At 37.3% G+C, this 21,534-nt stretch overlaps 1 protein-coding gene across 3 annotated transcripts in view; it reads right to left on the bottom strand.

Moving 5' to 3' along the window:
• The window catches only part of LOC150095180 (calcineurin-binding protein cabin-1-like), a 1,028,489-nt gene that overhangs the window by 221,472 nt on the left and 785,483 nt on the right, over positions 1 to 21,534 (bottom strand). For all 3 annotated transcript variants that reach the window (XR_016550194.1, XM_090411711.1, XM_090411712.1), the window contains exon 36: positions 12,998 to 13,794. Coding sequence is in view for 2 of the 3 variants with exons in the window: in XM_090411711.1 (XP_090267837.1) it covers positions 12,998 to 13,794 (797 nt within the window). In the remaining variant the exon portion in view is untranslated. The remainder of the gene's footprint in view (positions 1 to 12,997; positions 13,795 to 21,534) is intronic.

Raw genomic sequence — 21,534 nt, 5'->3', positions numbered from 1 at the left:
GAACAGTGGAAGAGAGTTATGGGAGTGATAGAGGAGAGAATAGGAGCAGTAGAAGAGAGGGAGTGATAGAGAAGGAGAGAATAGGAGCAGTAGAAGAGAGGGAATGAGAGAGAGTTATGGGAACAATGGAAGAAGAGAAAATAGAAACAGTAGGGGAGAGGGAGTGAGAGGAGTGCGGAGGACCGCTGGGGGCCAGGAATGGAGTGATGTCAGGAAGGCAGGTAAGTAGTTGAACACAGAGTGAAAGTGTTAGAGTAAAGAAAGTGGGGAAGCGGATGAGCAATCAAGGAACAGGGTGGTAAGTCGTGTGATGTATGGGAATTCAATGATCTGTAGTGTGTGGGATGGGATGCATAAGGAGTGTTTGACTGAAGGAATGATAGAAAGAGTGGCTATGGAAATTAAGAGGGATGAAGGGGTGAATGGGATGATTGTGGTGGTAGGAACGAATAACTTGAGAGGCAATGTAAATTGGGTGGTAGGAGATATGAGATTCTTGTTTGGGGTTGTGCGAGAGAAAACACAGAGAGGAAAGACAGTGTGCATGTTGCCTAGGTCTGATGGTGGCGAGCTGAGTGGAGGAGCAGTGATATTGAATAACATAATAGCTAGAATGTGTCAGAAGAGAGGATTGGAATATGTGGATGCTTGGAGGGCATTTGGGGGACGGAGGGGAACTCTATGCAAGAGACCGCTTGCATCTGAATGAGGAAGGACATGGTCATCTGGAGAGATTGCTGTTTACTGATAGAGTCGGTGTGTCAATGAAGGGAAACTAGAATACCCAGGGGGAGGATGGTAGCAGGGGTGGTGTCTTGTGGGAATGGGTGCTTTCCATTCCCACAAGACATCAACACCGGGTCACACTGGCCCCATTGAGGTCTGGAGGGGATAATGCTAAGTATAGAAACAGCAGCATTTTTATGCTTTATACTAATGCCAGGAGTATATGGAGTGGGTGAGAGGAATTGGTGGTGCTGGTGCCATTGCATAAGGGCAGTAGCATACTGGAAGTGTCTAATTATGGGCCAGTTTTTGTGTCATCAGTAGTTGTTGAGATCTTGGAGAAATTAGTGAGGTACAGAGCATTCAGCAGATGAGGATAATGTTATCTGAGAGTTAATATTTATTTGAAAGTTTATTGAAACATTATAATATTTATTTGTTAAGGGACGTTCTTGTTTTAGTAATATGCTAGCCTTTTATAATAAAGTTACAAGAGCAATTGATGAGGGAAAGGCATATACTGCCATTTTCATGGATTTAGCAAAGGCATTTAACAGGGTGCCACATGATAAGCTGATATTTAAGTTGCAGCACAGGCGTTTGAATGTCAGGTTGGTCAACTGGATTCAGGATTGGCTGTTCAATAGATATCAGAGAGTTGTGTATAATGGGACAGTTTCCTTAAACTTTGAGTACTCCAAGGTATCCTTCATAATTGGGGACGAGTACAAGAAGCTTTTGGCCTTTCCGACCAGTTTACTCCTGAACAAGATAAGTGGTTGGAAGTCAGTCCATATTCCACCAACCTTCCTCAGTTCTTCAACGAAGCTAAAAAAACACATCATCATTTTCCTCGCCAGAGAATTGTGGAATGACAAGATGAGGATTTATGGTTCTAAAGAACTCAACATTATCCATAGTTGCACTATTACTTGTAATTTCACCTTCCATTTAACTCTCAAATTTTTTAAATTTCTCTCAAGAGAATTTTTCTATTTTATAACTGCCTGATTTGACACCAAAACTTGCTCACTTTGATTCACAATTTGTGACTGATTAAATATGTGAATTAAATCCTGGCAGCTGCGCATTATAATATTTTAGTCGTCTGCACCACTGTAAAATTTATTATGTATTTTATATTCTTTAAGTTTTTGATTGTATACCTTATTTGAAATATATACTTATCTTGTTTATTTCAACTCACTTAACTTATTATACTTAACAGTCATGACATCTTTGTGCTTAATCCGTTGGTTGAATTAGTCTACTACAGTTAATCCTTTCTTTCTATTCGACCCCCCCCCCTTTTCTCAATGTCGTAACTATGCTTACTCACATGTACAGAATTCTGTAACACAGGAATTGCCTCTGGCTGGAGTCAATCCCTTTGTCTAAATAGCAAGCGTTTTTCTATATTGATTTCTGAAAAATTTATTTATTTATTATGACTGCGCCATCAGAAATCACAGATAAGTCTTAAATATCCTTCAAAAAAAAAAACACTCAGCAAAGAAGGGAACAATCTCTCACACTTATCACTATGCCAAGCAACGCAATATTCTATTCTTCAGTCCTGGCTACTTATCTCCCTAGGTCACACTGGTTCGGTCTTTTATAAGAAGTGCATTGGTATATAACAGTGTTTCTCAACGTGTCATCTGAGGACCACAGGTGGTCCACGACGATGGGACAGGTGCTTCGCGGCAGGCTTAAATTAATTAAATAAATATATATATTTTTTAATTATCAAAACAAAACAAATTAAAATTGAATAAGTAAGTAAAAATTATTGGAATCAAATGGAGACTTAAAGAAACCAACAAATAGCTTCAGAATGCTCAAAGGCGGAAGAAATAAAACTATATTGTTGTTCACTTCACCTGTCTTTTATTATTCATCATTCTGCCGCTAAATTTGTAGTAGCAGAATGACAAATAATAAAAGAGAGTTGAAGTGAACAACAATATAGTTTTATTGCTTCTGCCTTCCCTTGCTGTTGTCAGATTTTAATTGAACATGTGTTATCCACATTTCAACCAATTGCTTGTTGTTTATTGATTTTTATTACTGAAGGTTTTCAACTTTCAATTAACACTCAGTATATCTTGAGAAGTGCTAAGTGATACTTGGACAAAGTGTGTCATGAGTTATTAAACCCCTGTATTTATATATTTAAACATTTTTCGGAAATGTTTTTTAATAATGGAAAAGTGGCTTAGAACTGGAATTTTGAAAAGAAAAGCAAATGAAACAGGTGATGCTAACCCTAATTGTGATACACGTGTTATAACGGCAAGTAAATCTGATACTATTAAAGTACAAGAAACAAGCAGTTCAAAGAAAAAATACATTAAGAAACACAACAGTTCATATTTGACATTCGGGTTTACTTGGTGTGGAGATGAAAGTGAACAGAAACCTCAATGTGTTTTGTGTTATGAAGTGTTGTCGAACAAGCGAATAAAACCTGTGAAACTCCGACAACATTTAGAAACTAAACATTGTGATGTGAAAAATAAGCCAGTTAAATTATTTCACAACACTTAGGGACATTATATCATGAGAAAGATATAGTTTCGGCCTTGGGTTTGATTAATAGTAAGGCACTGGAAGCATCCTATCTCTTAAGTTTGCACATAGCGAAAACAGGGAAACCTCATTCTACCGGAGAGCATTTGCTACTTCCAGCTATAAAAGATGTGGTAAAAACTATGGTTGGCAACAAGTTACTAAAAGATGTTGATTTGATTCCTCTTTCAAATGACACTGACACTGTTGGTCACAGAATTAATGATATGGCAGGTGACGTAGAATCTCAGTTAATGGAAAGAGTTAAGAAGAGTCCTTATTATGTTATGTAAGATATGTGCATGATAACAACATTCATGATGATATTCTGTTATCTAGAACTTTGTCATCCTGAACAACTGGAGAAGAAATATTTCACACTCTCAATAATTACATAATACACAAAGGGATCCAGTGGCAAAAATGCATGGCTTCTGTTTGGATCGAGCTTGCGCCCTTACAGGCAAGCATAGTTGAGGGATGTTTCTATGATCAAGGAAGTGGCTCCGGATATGAATCGGGTATATTGTTTCATACATAGGGAAAGGTTGGCCTTCAAAGGAATGACACTAGAATTTAAAACTGTGCTATACAATGCTGTAAAGCTAGTTAATTTTATTAAGGCTGAACTGCTAAATAACAGGTTATTTTCAGTATTCTGTGATGAAATGGACAGTGAATATACCCAACTTTTGCTTCATTCTGAAATTCGGTGGCTTTTCAGGGGCAAAGTACTAACAAGGTTATTTCAATTAGGACACGACATTTTATTTTTTGTATGGTTATCAACACTATTCTCTCTTTCAGACATTTTTTTCGAAATTAAATTAATTAAATCTCTCCCTTCAGGGAAATTCTTTAACTGTTCTTGATGCCTATGACAAAATAAAGGCATTCGAGAAGAAAACAACAACAACAACTGGTGTTGTGCATTAGTTATTTAAAGGTCAGATAATTTGCACCTTTTCCAACATTGGAATCCTTTTTAGTGGAAAATGAATTTTTTGTTGATTCTGAGTTTCTGGAAAGAGTTTGTGACCACTTCAAAACTCTGAAACAGAATTTTGAAACATATTTCCCAAATAACTTTTATAAGAAATTTCTGTGGGTTTGAGATCTATTTCAGGCTTATAGCCATGAGAATGACCCTCCATTACTGAAAAAAGAACAGTCAAATGAGCTTTCAAATGACAGCAAGCTTAAAACGCAATTCTGTGATCTTGGTTTGGCTCGATTCTGGATCCCGCCTTCAGTGAGAAGTGAATTTCCCGAATTATCTGAAGAAGCACTGGAAATCGTCATGCACTTTTCTACAACCTATCTTTGTGAGAAAGGATTTTCATTGCTCCTTCAAATAAAAACAAAATACAGAAATTGTCTTAATGTGTGCTGTTCTTTGACTGAAGTTGATCAATACTGAGCAAGATATTCAGCAACTCTGCAAAGGCACACCGAATCCGTCGCATGCAGACAACAACATCCATACAGTACAGAAACACACATCACAATGTAACGAATACAAGCAGTACAATGGACAGATATAAATAAAACCACCACATGATTAATAAATCTACCATGTCTACGATGACCACTGTTGTGCCTATGGATAAAACAGGATGGATATAATTAAAACCACCATCATAACACGACTGACACAAATCACATGCGTATGGTATATACGGCATACAGTCGCTGGCAGGAAAATGCACCTGACCATGTGGATGGCACTTTGCGACTGACATCATGAGTTGGACTGTTTATAGATATCGGGAATGACCTCACATAACAAGATGTCTTATTTTTTTGCAGGTCATGGAAAACTCGTCAGGGAAATAAGGCGATTCGTATTGGCTGGAGGTGTGTGTGTGTGTGTGTGTGTTTGTGTGTGGATGGAGGGGGGGGGCATCATTAATGACTTTGGGATGTTCTGAGTGAAATTTTTGGGTATATGTATGGGATGGTTTGGACAGGACAAGGGATGTTATCCATGATGGAATCCATCGATATCAAGTTCGTATTCAGTATTATGTTGAATGGAGTAAGCTAACAACAACATTTTTTCCTCGTCTCACAACGCACTTAGCGAATGGAACAGTTTACATGTCGCAGGTCGAATCAGAGAGTGCTTTAAGATAAAAGTTGTTGTGGGGTATGGGTAGATGAATGGGGATAGCATATAAATTATAAAAGTTGCTGTGGGTAGATGAATGGGGATTAAAGATAAACGTTGTTGTGGGCAGATGAATGAAGGTATCAGCTGACATTCCCTATTCATTTGCCAATGGTACCAATGGCGCTAAAAGTGTTGTGGTGGGGTAAGCTTAACGGGTGTGGGCAGATGAATGGGGATAACATATAAATATATAAGTTGCTGTGGGCAGATGAATGGGAATTTCAGCGGACGGTGCTGACATACTCCTTCATTTGCCCACAGCAAATCAAAAACTGATACCTTTATTTGTTTAATAAAAATTAAAACTTTGTTCAGTGATTATACACTTTTAATTGTTCACTTCCAACTTAATTATGTTTCCATATGTATATGTAGAATGTTATATATGTATATGTAAATGAATGTTGTATGTAAATATAATATGTATATATTGTAAATGTATATGTAATTGTTGGTAATCCCCACATACATTTAAAAAAATTACATAACTTAGTGGTCCTTAAAATTGTTTTAGGCATTTTTCTTAATCCCATCTGGGATATTTCTTTGTCTTAACAATCCATTGTTACAATTTATTCAGACATTTTTTTTTGTCTTTTGTTGTTGTACAGCAAATCAATAGTTAAATATTAACCAAAATTACAAGTATAGCAAATTAATTTGCATTCCTAAGTAAAATCGGTATAGAAAGAATCTAATCTAAAAATTCTCTCTATACAAGATTTTACACCGCCATAAAATTCATAAATAATATCAGAAGCTACCAAAGCGATCATATCTCCTTAAAAACTTATGAACACTGGAATAAAAAATGCAGACTTCATAGATCATCAACTTTGCGATATGATGACACTATTAGGAAGGAACAGGTCTTAATCAGCTAAATGGTGTTAAATTCTGAATGAGAATTATTATGGAATAAATAAAATCTCATTCAGAGTTTAACAAGCCATCCATTCCTTAAAGCCAATTTGGTTAAGATAAAATTCTACTGGCTGTCTTTTACTGTTTTGTATAAGCTAGATATGAATTTTGTGTAAAATAAACTTGAATTTTTATTATTTTTCCTTGTAAGCTAAATATATGCCATATGCACTTAATAGTAACCTTGTGTACTTAATCCCTTGATGAGTAATACTGCCTCCAGCAATACATGTGCACTTGAAATTGCAAGTCATGTTCTGAGTTAGTAAGAGTCCCACCAGATGAACTTGTGGCGCTAATTACCACGCGCTGTTCACAAACCTTCTGCTGCAGTACAAACTGGTGCTTATGGTCAGGATGTCAAATGCTGATTGTAGGAAAAGAAGGCCCAATGAGAGAGATGAGCGGGAGATATAAAAATTTGCAAAGGCCTGAAATCGGTCTTATGTTTTTTCTGCTCGAAGATGTGAAAGTTCTGAAGTTGTGAAAGTCCCTGTCGCTAGAAGTCTCTCGCTCGCTGCTAGGAGAAATCACATCCCATATCCTGATGCTCTGTGAGTCTCCGCAGTTAGAGTCCAGAGTCGACGATGTTTGTATTATGCTGGGAAAGTGTCGGAAGCAGAAAGGAGAATGCTCAGCAAGCCTACAGTGAAACCCGTTCCTGAGTTAGCTCATACTGAATCTAAAACTCCTATGGAATGCCTGGCAAAACACTGTGATCCACAAAAAAAAAGGAAGTAATAGAATGTCTGTTCCGGTAAGAGCATGAAATTCTCTATACTAACAGTAAAATTGCGGGACATGTCTGGTTGTGTTGTTTGATATTACTAGAGAGAGAGACAGTAAGTTAATTTAGTGTTCCATGAGAACGTGAATAGCAATTGTAAAGGTTCCTTATGAATATGTTAAACTCCCCTTAGAATATTTGTTCCAAAGGAACGTGTAATTGAAAATTATAGAGAACGTGGAATAAGACATATTAAATGTCCTAATAATTAATGTAGCATATATTCAATGATGAAGTTGTTCTCAGAGAAAGAGTGCCATATACCAATTTAAGATTTCTTGGTAGATAAGTTTGATTATTGTTCCTGTACTATTAGTGAACTGTAAGGTTTTGTGGAATGAGTTACTGAATTTAGAAATATAGTGTTGATGGACAGAATTATAGTGGATTCTTATTAATTAGTTAGTACTGTGTAAAACTCAAAGGAATCGACCACCCCCTTAAGCAACTAATTGAATATTGTGTTGACCCACAGAATTTGTATGTGAAGTTATTTATGTAGATAATTTGGTGTGAGATTGTGGCTAGCAGAACTAAATATACAATTGGGTGCCGCTATAGACCAGGTGATGGAAAAGATGGTGGTGACAGTATGCACAAGCAAATAGAAGAAATGGGTGGAAGGAGGGTGATTATTATGGGAGATTTCAACTATGGTCGCATTGATTGGAGTGAGGAGAGGACACACGGGAGGAAGGAACTGGATTTTATGCGGTTATTAAGAGATAACTATCTGCGACAGCATGTAATGGAAAATACTAGGGGTCAGAGAATGCTTGACCTAGTAATTACATCTGAGGATTTGGCTGTAACAAATATGACCACATTGCCACCAATCGGTGAGAGTGATCATAGGGTCTTAACTTGGGAGGTGGCTAAAGGTGTAGAATTTTCAATTAAGACAGGGTACATGTGGAATTATCGGGCGGGAAAGTATGACAAGCTTAGGAGTTTGATTGGTTCAGTGCCATGGCATGTACAACTGCAAGGACTAGAAGTTGATAGTGCATGGGAGGTAGTTAAGAAGTGCTTGCATGAAGCAATGGCTGACTGTATACCTAGAGTCCAAATAATAAATCAAGTAGGGGTTAAATGGATGAATAACACCATTAAGCTTGAGTTGCAAAAAAAGAAACAACTATGGAGGGAATTTAACGAGAAGGGTGACCGGCAGGCACATGAACGGTATAAAGCGCAGGCCAGAAGGGTGACGAGTGTGGTAAGAAAAGCAAAAAAGGATTACGAAAGAACATTGGCCATGCAGGTTAAAGAGAATCCTAAACAGTTTTTTAGATATGTAGCAAGTAAAAGGAAAAATGTACATGGCAGATTGATTTTAAAGAATGCCGATGGTAGGGAGGTAACTGAATCAGTTGAGATAGTTGAGTTACTGAGTGAGCACTTTGCAAAAGTATATCATCCAGGTGGTGACATTGCAGAAACGAATAAACCAGTAGATTATACGGGAATTGTGGTTAATGAAGTGGAGGTGAGTAGTCTATTGCATAACCTCAATGTCAATACATCTGTGGGATTGGATGGTATACCAGCTCGTGTTGTACGAGAAGCAGCTAAAGAATTGTCAGTACCCTTGACCATTTTGTTTAATTTGAGTCTCGGGTCTGGGTTAGTCCCGAGCGGGTGGAAAGAGGGGAAAATAGTTCCACTGCATAAAGGTGGTTCCAAGACTGCTGTTGTAAATTACCGACCGATTAGCATATCAGGAATCATTGTCAAGGTCTTAGAGAAAATAGTCAAGAGGAAAATACAAGATTGGATAGAAAAAAATGGGATACTGTATCGGGGACAGCATGGTTTTGTGAAGGGTAGGTCATTCCTCAGTAACTTGCTCACGTATTATAACACAGTGACGGCTGAACTGGATAAGGGTAATGGGTTTACGGTGATTCTACTGGACCTTGCCAAGGCCTTTGACAGGATTCCACATGGAATTCTAATCAGTAAATTGCAGCATATGGGAATGGACATAGGGTTGGTGAGATGGATAGGAGGGTGGTTGACGGAGAAATATCAGAGAGTGGTTTACTCGGGAGTAGAGTCCACAAGACGGCCTGTGACTAGTGGTGTGCCACAAGGATCTGTTCTTGGACCACTGCTGTTTAATTTGTTCATAAATGATATAGGAAATGATCTGAGAGGAACAGTTCATTTGTTTGCGGATGATGCGAAGTTGGGTAGGGCAATAGTGAATGCAGATGACGTCAAAATTTTGCAGGATGATTTGGATAGATTGGAGGTCTGGGCTAGGGAGAATGGATGTCAGTTTAATGTGGCAAAATGTAAGGTTATGCATTTTGGGGTGAAAAGATTGGCGGCAGTTTACTGCATTGGTGGAACCCTGCTCCAGGAAATTGATGAGGCACGAGATTTAGGAGTGTTGGTAGATAAGGAATTGAAATTTAGGGGACACATTGCAAAAGTGACCAAAACAGCTCATCAAATCACTTGGTTGCTGAAGAATACGTTGACAAGCAGAGACAAGCAGGTTATTGTTCCTCTCTATCGAGCCTTGATAAGACCCCATCTAGACTACTGTGCTCAGATTTGGTCACCTAGGTTTCTTCTTGATGGGGAGGAGGTGGAGAGGATCCAGAGGCGAGTGACCAAGATGATAGCAGGTCTGTGGAATGAACCGTATGAGAACAGGTTGAGGATTGTGGGTTGCAAAAATTGGTTGATAGGCGGAGGAGGGGATATATATGATTGAGACATTCAAATTACTGACGGGTTTCTATAAAATTAATTCAGAAGATATTTTTGAGAACAGGGCTGGTTGTGGGAGGACTAGGGGACATCCATGGAAACTGGACAAAAGTGTGGTTAGTAAAGGTGTTAGAGCTGGGTTCTTTACTTTTAGAGTAGCGAATGAGTGGAATGCGCTCCCTGAGCCTGTAGTGGATGCTGTGACAGTGAATGAGTTTAAGGCGAGGTATGATAGATACTGTATGAATGTCAAATACTTGTGATGAATATGATTTGGGGCCTCCCTCGATGAGTCTAATGACTCCCTGGAGTTGCCCGTAATAATAGTAATAATAATAGTAATAAGTGATAACTGTCTAAAAGTGCATGTCATTAATTGATGTTTGCATGAGCATTTAATGCGACCTTTTAAGATGTCATGTTATTCAATCTAAGTTGATTAATCATTTCCTCAAGATTTTCTCAAATTGTATCTTTTGTCAAATAATAAATGTATTTTGTATTAATTGTTGTAGATGTGCTAGCCTGATAGTCTTCACTGCACCACTCATAAATATTACGAATCATAGTGGGAAACCCATTGTATAGATAAGTAAACTAGTTTGACGACCACGACTGTAAATTTTCTAAATGAATGTTGTTCTAATATTTTAGAGAATAAAGTGAACCAATCTTTACTGATAAGCAGTACCTTGATGTTATGCACTCAAACATCTAGACTCAGAGTGATGCAAGAGACAAATAAATTTTCTCTGAGTCGAGAAGGGTAATTCATTATTAGGGAATTAGAGGAACATAATTACTGTTCATATGATTAAGATAAAATTGAATCCGGAACCAAATACAACAAACAACAACACAACAATGGCCACATAAACAAAGAACCTCTATTTTCCAGTCCTTTACCTCCAAATACTTCCATAAATCTAACCTTACTAAACTCTAGACAAAAAAGAATCAAAAGAAACGCTCAAAGAAAAAGGCCTAAATACTATCAACCTTCTTTCATCCTCCAAATAGGTTATTTGTTATACCGATGGATCGTCAGACACCAATATGATTAATGGAGGTGCTGGTGTTCTCCTTCTACTCCCGAAAGGTGAAAAACTTTCAATAAAAGTTGGATCTGGGAGAATTGCTTCCAATTTTACCAGCGAACTTTACGCAATAAATAAAGCACTCGAAGCCTACTTAAAATTATCATCTCAACAATCTGAGGGAATTATAATTTAGTGACTCAAGATCAGTTATGGAGGCAATCAAAAATGGCAATACCAAGCTCACACAAGACACCCATAAACTCTTGAACCAACTAAAGTGTTTAGGAAAAAGTTGCATTTTACAATGGATTTCTGCGATAATCAATGCCTACAATTCTAAAAAGAATTGTAGGCATTGATTACAATGAAGCAGCTGATAAATTAGCAAAAAGAGGCCAGAGAACTCAACCAAGAAACTCACATGATAACTCTTGCTGATGCTAAAGCACTAGCAAAATTTAAACTAATTCCACTGAAATCAATGAAACAACATCAAATTCCCAAAGTCAATGCTGACAGAAAGACTTCCACCATGATAGCAAATACAAAGAGAACATTATAGAGGAATGAAGATCGATACAAATGATACGAGAACATACAGAAATTGCAACAACTGCCCCAATACCGAACTGACACCCACTCACATCTTTACGTGTCCAGCAATTACAGCAGCCTTGCAAGAAATAGATCCTAATCCTGAACAACAGCTCTATACAAACAAAATAATCGACATAGCCAAAGCAGTTCAAGGAGCACATAGAAACATCTAAGACTCTTCAAAGGACAAGACAACAACAACATTAAATATGGAAATAGATAATAGAATTAGTAAAGCTGGTATGGTAGGAAACCAGCTAAATAAATTTATATGTAATAAGAAAGACATCAGTCAAAACAAACATTGGTTGTATAAAAGACAGCGTTCAAACCAGTCTTAACTTATGGATCCACTGAAAGTTGGGTTAAAAATAAAACACTTGATCAAAGACTGGAGACCACAGATATGAGAATTCTGAGATTAGAGGAGTGAACAGGTGGCATCAATGGCAGTAACACATTAAAAATGAGGATATTAGGAAGGACTTGCCATTGTTAGCATTCAAGAACCCATTAGCAGAGCTAATATTATTATTATTTTTTACACCATCTCTATGGAGTCCAGAGACTCATCGTGGGAGATCCAAATCAATGATCATACACACAAATACTATCACCTTTCCTTGAATCCATTCACCGTCAGGGAACTCACAACCAATTCTGGCACTCCATTCCGCTCACTCACACTCTGATGATAATAATATACTTCACTGATTTTCAATGGAGTGAACCAGCACCCTTCCGTTAATTTTATTTTTAGTGATGATTGTGAAATTTTTTATTTTATTTTTTTATGAAATTAAAAGTAAGAAATTGTCTGCCTTTTCCTCTAAAATTTTTGGTTAATTAAGAAATAAAAAATTTTCATAATCTAAAATTTTCCATATGTCATTAGTATTGTAATATGTGTTATGAGATAATGAGGTGAGTGAAGTATTTCAATAAAATAACAATTCAGACCACATTATCTGACTTGCGGTATCAGTACTATCAGATTCCTGCTTGCCACTGAAGAAGATAAATGACTTTGAAAGAGTACCACTCTATCTAGCATTGGTGGAACTTTAAAAATATGCTAATAACAGGCGAATATAATAGTTTATTTATTATTTTTATTTAGTTGGTTTTTGTTAATTCTAGAATTATGACTGTACATGTCAGAAGTCGAATGCATTCATGACCTAAAGGAAGAAGTGCTTTTATCATTATTTTACTTTTATGTTGCAAGGTTAAATTTAAATGCTGCATATATATTTAATAAAAGACCATGTGATCTTCAAAATGGAATATGTTATGATTTTTATGCAGCAACTCTCTAACAGGAATATAAGCAGTTCAAACCCAGGAACAAAAAAGATGCCAGTATTTTTGTTCCCCTTCCCTTTGTTTTAATGATCAAGTATATAAATTCTATTATAAAAATTATAATAAAATAGTATTTGAAAAATGACTTACCTCGCAGCATGTTTCCTTCTACATCATTATCTTTATCATTCATCCTGTTTTCGTATTCATTTGCAAATTTTTCATCTGAAAATAAGTTATGACTATCATTTGATAAATCTTTGACTATTGCAGGTATCTGGCAGTTTTCCACAAAATCTTCTAAGTTACTGTTTTCTAAAATGCCTTCCTGTTTAACAATTCTTTCAGTAACTGAATCAGGACTATGACTAGTATGTGCATTTAAAAACACCATTGGATGATCTGCTTTGTGTTCACTAGATAATTTTGTAGTACTGGAAATCAAAACATCATCTGCTTCCTCTGAAATCTCTGGTTTAATAAGACCATCATATTCTAATAATTCATGTGATAAAGATGGAACAAAATTTGATATTGTAACATCCAATGTTTCAATGGGCACTTGTTCCAATATTTCTTTTTCAAAATTTGTTTCAATATCTATTTCAGAGGAAATCTTTGGACTTTTTATGTCAGTAATGTATGTAAACAAACCATCTTTACTATCTTGGCTTTCAAAGCAACGTTCTGAAACAACAGATACAATAGAATTTAAAACATCTTTGACTGCAGCTGAATCTTGAGATTCTGAGGATGAATCTACTGAATGTCGATTGCATCGTTCTACACTCTTAATAGACTTTGCATCGGTAATGCTTTGAGCTGACTGACCATGAAAGTAATTATGATCGACAGTGGCTGGAACAATCTTCTTAATCAACTTTTTTGCACTAGGAAGGAAAGAGCTGGATTCATCTGCATCTGAGGAGCTCAAGGATGTATAACGGCTAAAGTTAAAAAAAAAAAGAATTAAAAATAAATAGATAACAAATATAAAAAAATTAAAACATTATTATTAAACAGGCATCTCCTTCAACTGGGAAGACTGATCACACGAGGCTGACGCAAACCATTATTCATACAATACCTATCATAATAAATTTAGTTTAATCCTTTATCCAAGTATAAGCAAACAAAGTTTGTGCCGGAAGTATCTTCAGGACTGAGAAAACTCGTAGTAAAGGTGGACCAAGTGCTCATCCCTCCTTGTCTCAGTAACTCCCATAATGCAGAATCTGGGTCTGGCTCACACTGATGAGACCTCAATAAAGGTCGAAATTGGTCCGGGTAGTGGCCCTTCCCTTAATGCATAGCATTATACATGTCTGCAAGGAGATGTGCTTTGCATTATGGGAGATATTGAGACAAGGAGTGATGAGAGCTTGGTCCACCTTTACTATGAGTTGCCTCAGTCCTGAAGATACTTCAGGTGCAAACTTTGTTTGCTTACACTTATATAAAGGATTAAAATAACTTTATTATAGTCTAACCAACTGGAAAATAAACTTCCAATACCTATCATATCTGTTTTTCAAATCATTCACTGGCAAATCCATTTCCATCATTAAGCATTCTCCAAGCAAAAAACCAAGTTTAAACACACCCTTACTAATCACAAAACACTCTTACACTCTTCAAGCAGTGATTGCTAATAATCTTCCTACTCGTCATGTATTGAATATTTCTTTTGTATTAATCTTATAGACCATAAACTTATAATTTATAAACTTATAATTTATAAGTTTATAAATGTTCTCTCTCTCTTTTGCCTGCGAACCAAACGTTGCAAACCACACGCCTTCAATCTATCCTCACAGGGCATTCCATAGACTCGTTTCAGAATCTCCCCCATCCTGTGATAAAAAAAACCTACATTACCAAATCTGTTTACAGTGGTAAAGATGCATAAATTTCAAACCCTTATAAAGAGGGATAATAAATTCTCTATCCCTACGTCTTTGTGTATGTGCTTGCAAAGACAAGCAATATGGTGTAGTTGCAAAAAATTGCTTAGCTGTTACTTTTACATGGATATTTTGCAATATGGTGAGCACCTCCAGTCTGTCTATCTCATATTTCACTTTGTTACCACCCAGGGTGATAATAAATTAGTATGATATTTCTTCTGCTTATGTCACTTTCCTACCAATGGCATGGAGAGAGTTCATAAGATCTGCTATCCAGGTGGGAGAATGAGTAGGATAATTAATGTGTTGGTCATGAAGAAATGAGCCAGTCAGTTAGTCAGGATTGTAGGGACGAATGATCTAAGTGGACATAAGAAGGAAGTGAGAACAAATATCAGGAGACTATTGAGAAGAATGAAGGATAAGAGTGTAATAGGAAAGATTGTCAGTGTGTGCTGAGGTATGATGATGATGAGTTGTGGCGGAGAGCCCAAATCATGAATGGTATGCTAGCAGAGGTGGGTGAAGAGAAGGGAGCGAAGTCTGTTGATGTATGGCATGTGTTTGAGGGAAGAATGAAATTATACAGGTGTAATGGGTTGCATTTAAATAGCTTTGGAATGAGTATACTGGAGAAAGTACAGTGTGTGGAAGTAGTGTGTGATGCATGTGAGAGATCATAAGAGATGAAAGGAAAAATTAGGAGAGTGGTGATGAAGAGACAACTGCTTGGCAATGGAAACAGTAGTAGTGTGAGAGATAAGAGGAAAAAAAAGGGAATGCAAGAGGAAAAGGGAAACGGTGGGGAGGAGAGGCTTGGATGGACAGGGAGAATGGATGTTGAAAGTGGCAGTGAATGCATGTATGAAGATGGAGTATATTGTGATGAGGGTGGGGAAGTTGAGACTGAGCAGATATATGTGGTAAATGGTGATAAAGGTGATCGAACAGGTGTGATGGAGAAAACACAACCAACAGCATCTTGGATAGGGCTGGTTATAGACCTAAAAATCAACTGCTCTGTTTATGTTAAAGATACCAAGCTATTTTAAACCTGGTTTTACTCCATTTTCCAAGTAAGCAAACAGACAAATAAGTCAAGTTTGCGCCTGCAAGTGTTGCAAGTCTAGCTGACCCTGCACATAGTGCAAGACCAAGGCAATTCATGGTAAAAGTAGAATAAGCTCTGATCACTAATTTTAATATTTACTCTTAATGCAAAGCACATCACCTGGAGAAGATGTATGATGCTTTGTATTAAAGCATCACTTTGTATTTGCATTAAAGGCAGGGGACCATTACCCAGACTGGTTTCGACCTTTATTGAAGTCTCATCAGTGGGAGCCAGGCTAGAAATACCAAGATTTTAGTAATACAGAGCTTATAAGTATTTTACCAGAACAAGTTACCATAACGTGTTTTAACCGTATTAAATAAAAATCTCAGGGGGAGATATAAATGTAGAAAGTATTTTAACATGGGTATAATAAATGTTAAAGATGCCAAGCTATTTTAAACCTGGTTTTACTCCATTTCCCAAGTAAACAAACAGACAAATAAATCAAGTTCGCACCTGCAAGTGTTGCAAGTCTAGCTGACCCTGCACGTAATGCATGACCCACTTCATCTTGCACTACGTGCAGGGTCAGCTATTTATATTAAATTTTTTATATATAAAATTGTTCCACTGCATAAAGGTGGTGATAAGACTGTAGCTTCAAATTATAGGGCAGTCTGTATGTTGGAAGTTGTGGTGAAGGAACTGGTGAGAAGTAGGATACAGAAATGCGTTGATAATGTTTCAATAACTTACCGTATATTTTCACTATATATATATCTCCCCTTGGAAAGAGAGACATATACAGTGGTGTACTTAGATTTTGCAAAGGCTTTTGAGAGACTGCAACATGACAAACTCTTACATAAATTGAAACAGATGGGATTAGATAACAGACTTCTGAGTTGGATCGGTGATTGAATGTTGGATAGGTATCAGAAAGTTGTATATTGTCGTGCAGTATCTGAAAGAGAATGGTCAGTAGTGGTGTGCCGCAGGGATCAGTTTTGGGCCATTGTTGTTCAATTTGTATGTTAATGATATTGGGGCAGGTTTAACTAGTGATATGCAGCTGTTTCAGATTATGCAAAACCGGGGAGGGGAATGCAGAGTCAAGCAGACGATATGGCCTTAGAAGAGGACTTGAATAGATTACATGATTGGCCAGGTAAGTGGAACTGTCAGGAGGTGAGAGAGATCTAGGAGTGATGGTGGACAAGGACCTGAAATTCAGGGGGGCACATTGCACAAGTTGTGAAGATGTCACATTGGATAATGGCATAGAGGAGAGGTTATACGCCAATGTATAAGGCGTAACATTACCATCTTCATGGAACATAAAATAATGATATGCACATGTAGGTATTTAACATTACTGAAATATAGGAAGTATTAATTAAAGTTTTTAATTAATTTTCTAGGATATGTTGTATTTCCCTAAAATCTGACAGCTATGCATTACCAACGTATAAGTTTATCTACTTATCTACATGAATAACAATAATCCATGGAGATTGCATCGTGCACAAGGCCCATCAATACGGCAAAATAAAACTGAAGATACTTGAGTTAATGGGATAAAAATCCCATATTGTTTTTTCAGCCAGTAAGCGAAACAAAGATCGAAAACTACGATCTGAACGTTTCATGACGACGAACTGTCAGCGTATCCAAGCGTAAGTGACCACTTGGTAGTGGCACACCACGGCAACTCGTTGCAAAGTGTGTGGCATTTGGTAGTGCCACACCACTACCAAATGCCACACACGTGGTGTGGCACTACCAAGTGGTCACTTACGCTTGGATACGCTGACAGTTTGTCTGCATGAAACGTTCAGATCGTAGTTTTCGATCTTTGTTTCACTTACTGGCTGAAAAACAATAAGGGATTTTTATCCCATTAACTGATCAACTTCGCCAGAAAAAAATAGCCGTTTGGCTTTTCATCTTAGTGAAGATACTTGGATTTCGCAAAGGCTTTTGATAGAGTATCTGATGATAAGTTGACAGTCAAACTAGAGTAGATGGGGTTGGATATTACATAAGTGCATTGGATTGGAGACTGGCTATCTGATAGGTATCAACAAGTTGTGTATGGGAGAGTGATATCCAGGATAAGGAAAGTCACTAGTGGAGGCCTCAAGGGTCTGTTTTAGGGCCATTACTGCTTAACTTGTATATTAATGATATTGGTGAAGATTTGGATGGAGATATTCAGTTGTTTGCAGATGATGCAAACTTGGGACGAACCATAAAGAGTAGTGAAGTTGTTGTAGCCTTACAAGAAGACTTGAATAAATCGAGTGATTAGGCATGGAAATGGGGATGTGAGTTCAATGTTGCAAAATGTAAGGTTTTAAAATTTGGAAAACAAAGATGGGGATGCAGAATTTATGCTTGGTGAGGATATATTGTTGGAGGTGGTAGAAATAAGAGATCTGGGGCTGATAGTAGATAAGGATCAGAAATTTAGAAGACACATAGCCAAAATTGGGGTGCTTAAGGTTCAAAGCTGTATAACTGAGAGGAGACCTCCACATAGGCTTTAAAGGAATGCGGGGAACTGACCAGGGCTTCTGACCTAATGTCCAATCCTCACCTTCTTGTGGTGCACCCTGTTGGGTATCTACTTGGATACTGAACGAACAAGGATGGGCTGGCAATTTGGGATTTAGCCGACCAAATTGTATTCCTATTGGTTAAACCAAAATAAAAAATGATGGTACAACATGACAAAATTTCATGCCGGCTGGGGCGTCGCCCGGTTAAACAAGGCCCCCGTTGTTTTCGCCAGGGAACCAGGGCGAACAGCGAAAAGTCAGCTACTGGAACAAATCTGAAAACAAACCCCAACTCAACATCACCAGAGTTAAAGATTGGTACTATCAACGTAAGAAGCCTGAATGGCAAAGAAATGGAGCTAGCTGATGAATTAGATAAGTACCAGATCAACATAATAGGGGTGACTGAAACAAAAAAGACCAAAACTGGTGAGATCTTTCTGAGCAATAAATACAAAATGTTATATTCAGGCAATGAAAATCAAGGAAAAGAAGGAGTAGCCATAGTATTCAACACCAAATACGAGGCTAATCTTCTTGAATGGCAGTCAGTCACAAGTAGAGTAATGTGGACAAATACGAGAATGGGGAACTGGACAATGAGATTTATTTGTGCCTGTGGTCCCACAGAAGGTTCTACTAAGGTAGAAGTGGAGGAATTTTTTGAGGCTTTAGAAAAAGCAACTGACACAATGAAAAATGAAAAGTTGGTCCTTGTTGGGGATTTAAATAGCAGAGTAGGAAATGATTGTGGGATATACAAAAATATTTTGGGCAAATTTGGAGAAAAGAGCAAAGTTAATAATAATGGCAAATATCTGTTGGATTTCTGCTCAGGACATGGACTGGTTATTACTAACACCATGTTCCAACATAAAAATGTGCACAAATTCACATGGAGAGAAGAGGTTAGGAATAAGAAAAGTCTCATTTACTATGTTATTGTTGATAGTGATGTTTTCTCCCTGGTGCAGGACACCAGAGTGTACAGAGGATTTGAAATTGGAAGTGATCACTAATTAGTCTTGAGCAAGATAAAATTGAATTTCATATTGAAAAGAATAACATGTAAGAAAGTTTTAAAGCGAATAAAAGTTGAGCAGCTCTCAGATATGAACCGTAGACTAAAATACAGAAAGATTATTGAAAAAAAAAATGAAAGAGTTTGAGAACAGGAATCAAACCTTGGAGATTCAGTGGCAAATTCTGAAGAAAACATTGATTGATTCTGCCAGAGAGGCATGTGGTAAGGTTGTCTGCAAGGATAAAAAAATCAGAACTCCCTGGTGGACACAAGAAGTTAAAGAGGCAGTGAAGGAAAAGAAGAAAGCATATCAAAAGTTCCTATCAAATAAGTGAGCTTGTGCCCTTAGAGAATATAGACAAATGCAAGAATGCTAAACACTGTGTAAAACTAGCTAAACAAAAGTCATGGGAGGACTTTGGCAAGAATATAGAAAATAAATACGAAGAATGTGGCAAAATATTCTGCAGGTTGTTGAAGAAGCTTAGGAATGGAGGAAAGAGTGCTGTAAAAGGAGTTAGAGATGATAAAGGTGACAAGAAAACAGGAGAAAAAGATATCCTTGAAGTGTGGAGTAATTACTTTAAAAAACTGCTAAATGAAACAAGCAGTGATGACAGCACAGTGGTAGAAACAACTGAGCAGGCATGTAGTCAGGAATATATATCCATACTTGAAGTAGAAAAAGCCATCAAAGGCTTGAAATGTGCAAAGGCAGCAGCAGTAGATGATATTTGACCAGAAATGCTGAAGTATGGTGGTATAAAAGTCTTACAATGGCTGCACTGCATAGTTCAGAAAGCCTGGACAGAGGGACAAATTCCCGATGATTGGAGTACAGCTCTCATAGTACCCATATATAAAAAGGGAAATAAAACTGAATGTGAGAATTACAGAGGTATTTCCCTACTGAGTGTTCCTGGCAAGATCTATTCAAGCATACTTGAGAAACGGTTGAGAAGAATTGGGGAAGAAAAGCTTGGTGAAGAACAAGCTGGATTCAGGCCAAATAGAGGCTGTCAGGATCAGATCTTCACTTTACGACAAATAGTCGAGAAAGCATGGGAATATAACAGAGATCTGTATTTAAGTTTTGTCGATTTGGAAAAGGCATATGACAAGGTGCCAAGAGAGAGAAGCTATTCAACATGCTGCAGTTATATGGTGTCAATGGGGCATTATATCAAGCAATACTTAGTCTTTATTTGAGTTGTAAGTCAGCAGTTAGAATTGAAGGAAGTACAGGAAGATGGTTTGATATTATATCTGGTGTGAGACAAGGATGTACATTAACCCCTCTGTTATTCATTATCTATATGGATCACATTATGAAGGAAAGTGGTATTAAACATGATATCAGAATTGGAGATGTTAATGTCAGCTCTTTGCTTTATGCGGACGATGTTATACTTCTAAATAAATCCGCTAAAAGTTTGCATGATTCCCTGACTAAACTGAATAACTGTTGTAATAGATACCGTATGAAGGTCAGCATTAAAAAGACAAAGACAATGAAAATAGGTAGAATCATTGAAAATGTCAACTGTTATGAATGGAGAACCTGTGGAACAAGTAAAACATTTCAGCTACTTAGGCACGATTTTTACTAAAGATGGTAAATTAAATATAGAAACAGACAACAGAATCAGCAAAGCTGGTATGGTGGGAAGTCAACTGAATAAATTCATATGGAATAAGAGAGAAATTAGTAGGAACACTAAATTAGCTGTATACAAGACAGTGTTCAAACCAGTTTTAACTTATGGATCAGAGAGCTGGGTCAGAAGTAAAACACTTGACCAAAGACTAGAGACCGCAGATACGAGGGTCCTGAGAAAGATTAGAGGCATGAACAGATGGCATCAATGGCAATATCATATTAAAAACAAGGATATTAGGAAAGAACTTGGCATTGTCAGCATCCAGGAATGCGTTAGCAGAGCTAATCTCAGGTGGTATGGTCACTTAAACAGAATGGGAGAGGAAAGATTAGCAAAACAAGTATTCTCTGCCAGGTTGGCATGAAAACGACCCAGAGGAAGACCACGATATAGGTGGATTGATACGGTTCAAAGTGCCATAGATGATAGAAATATAAGATCTGATAATGTTGGAGTCTTGAGAAGTAACAGACTGAT

Source organism: Typopeltis vanoorti, chromosome 21 (genome assembly GCF_054136105.1).
Source record: "Typopeltis vanoorti isolate ZY-2024b chromosome 21, IOZ_Tvanoo_1.0, whole genome shotgun sequence".
Taxonomy (NCBI): Eukaryota; Metazoa; Arthropoda; class Arachnida; order Uropygi; family Thelyphonidae; genus Typopeltis; species Typopeltis vanoorti.
This window is presented reverse-complemented; position numbering and strand designations above follow the sequence as displayed.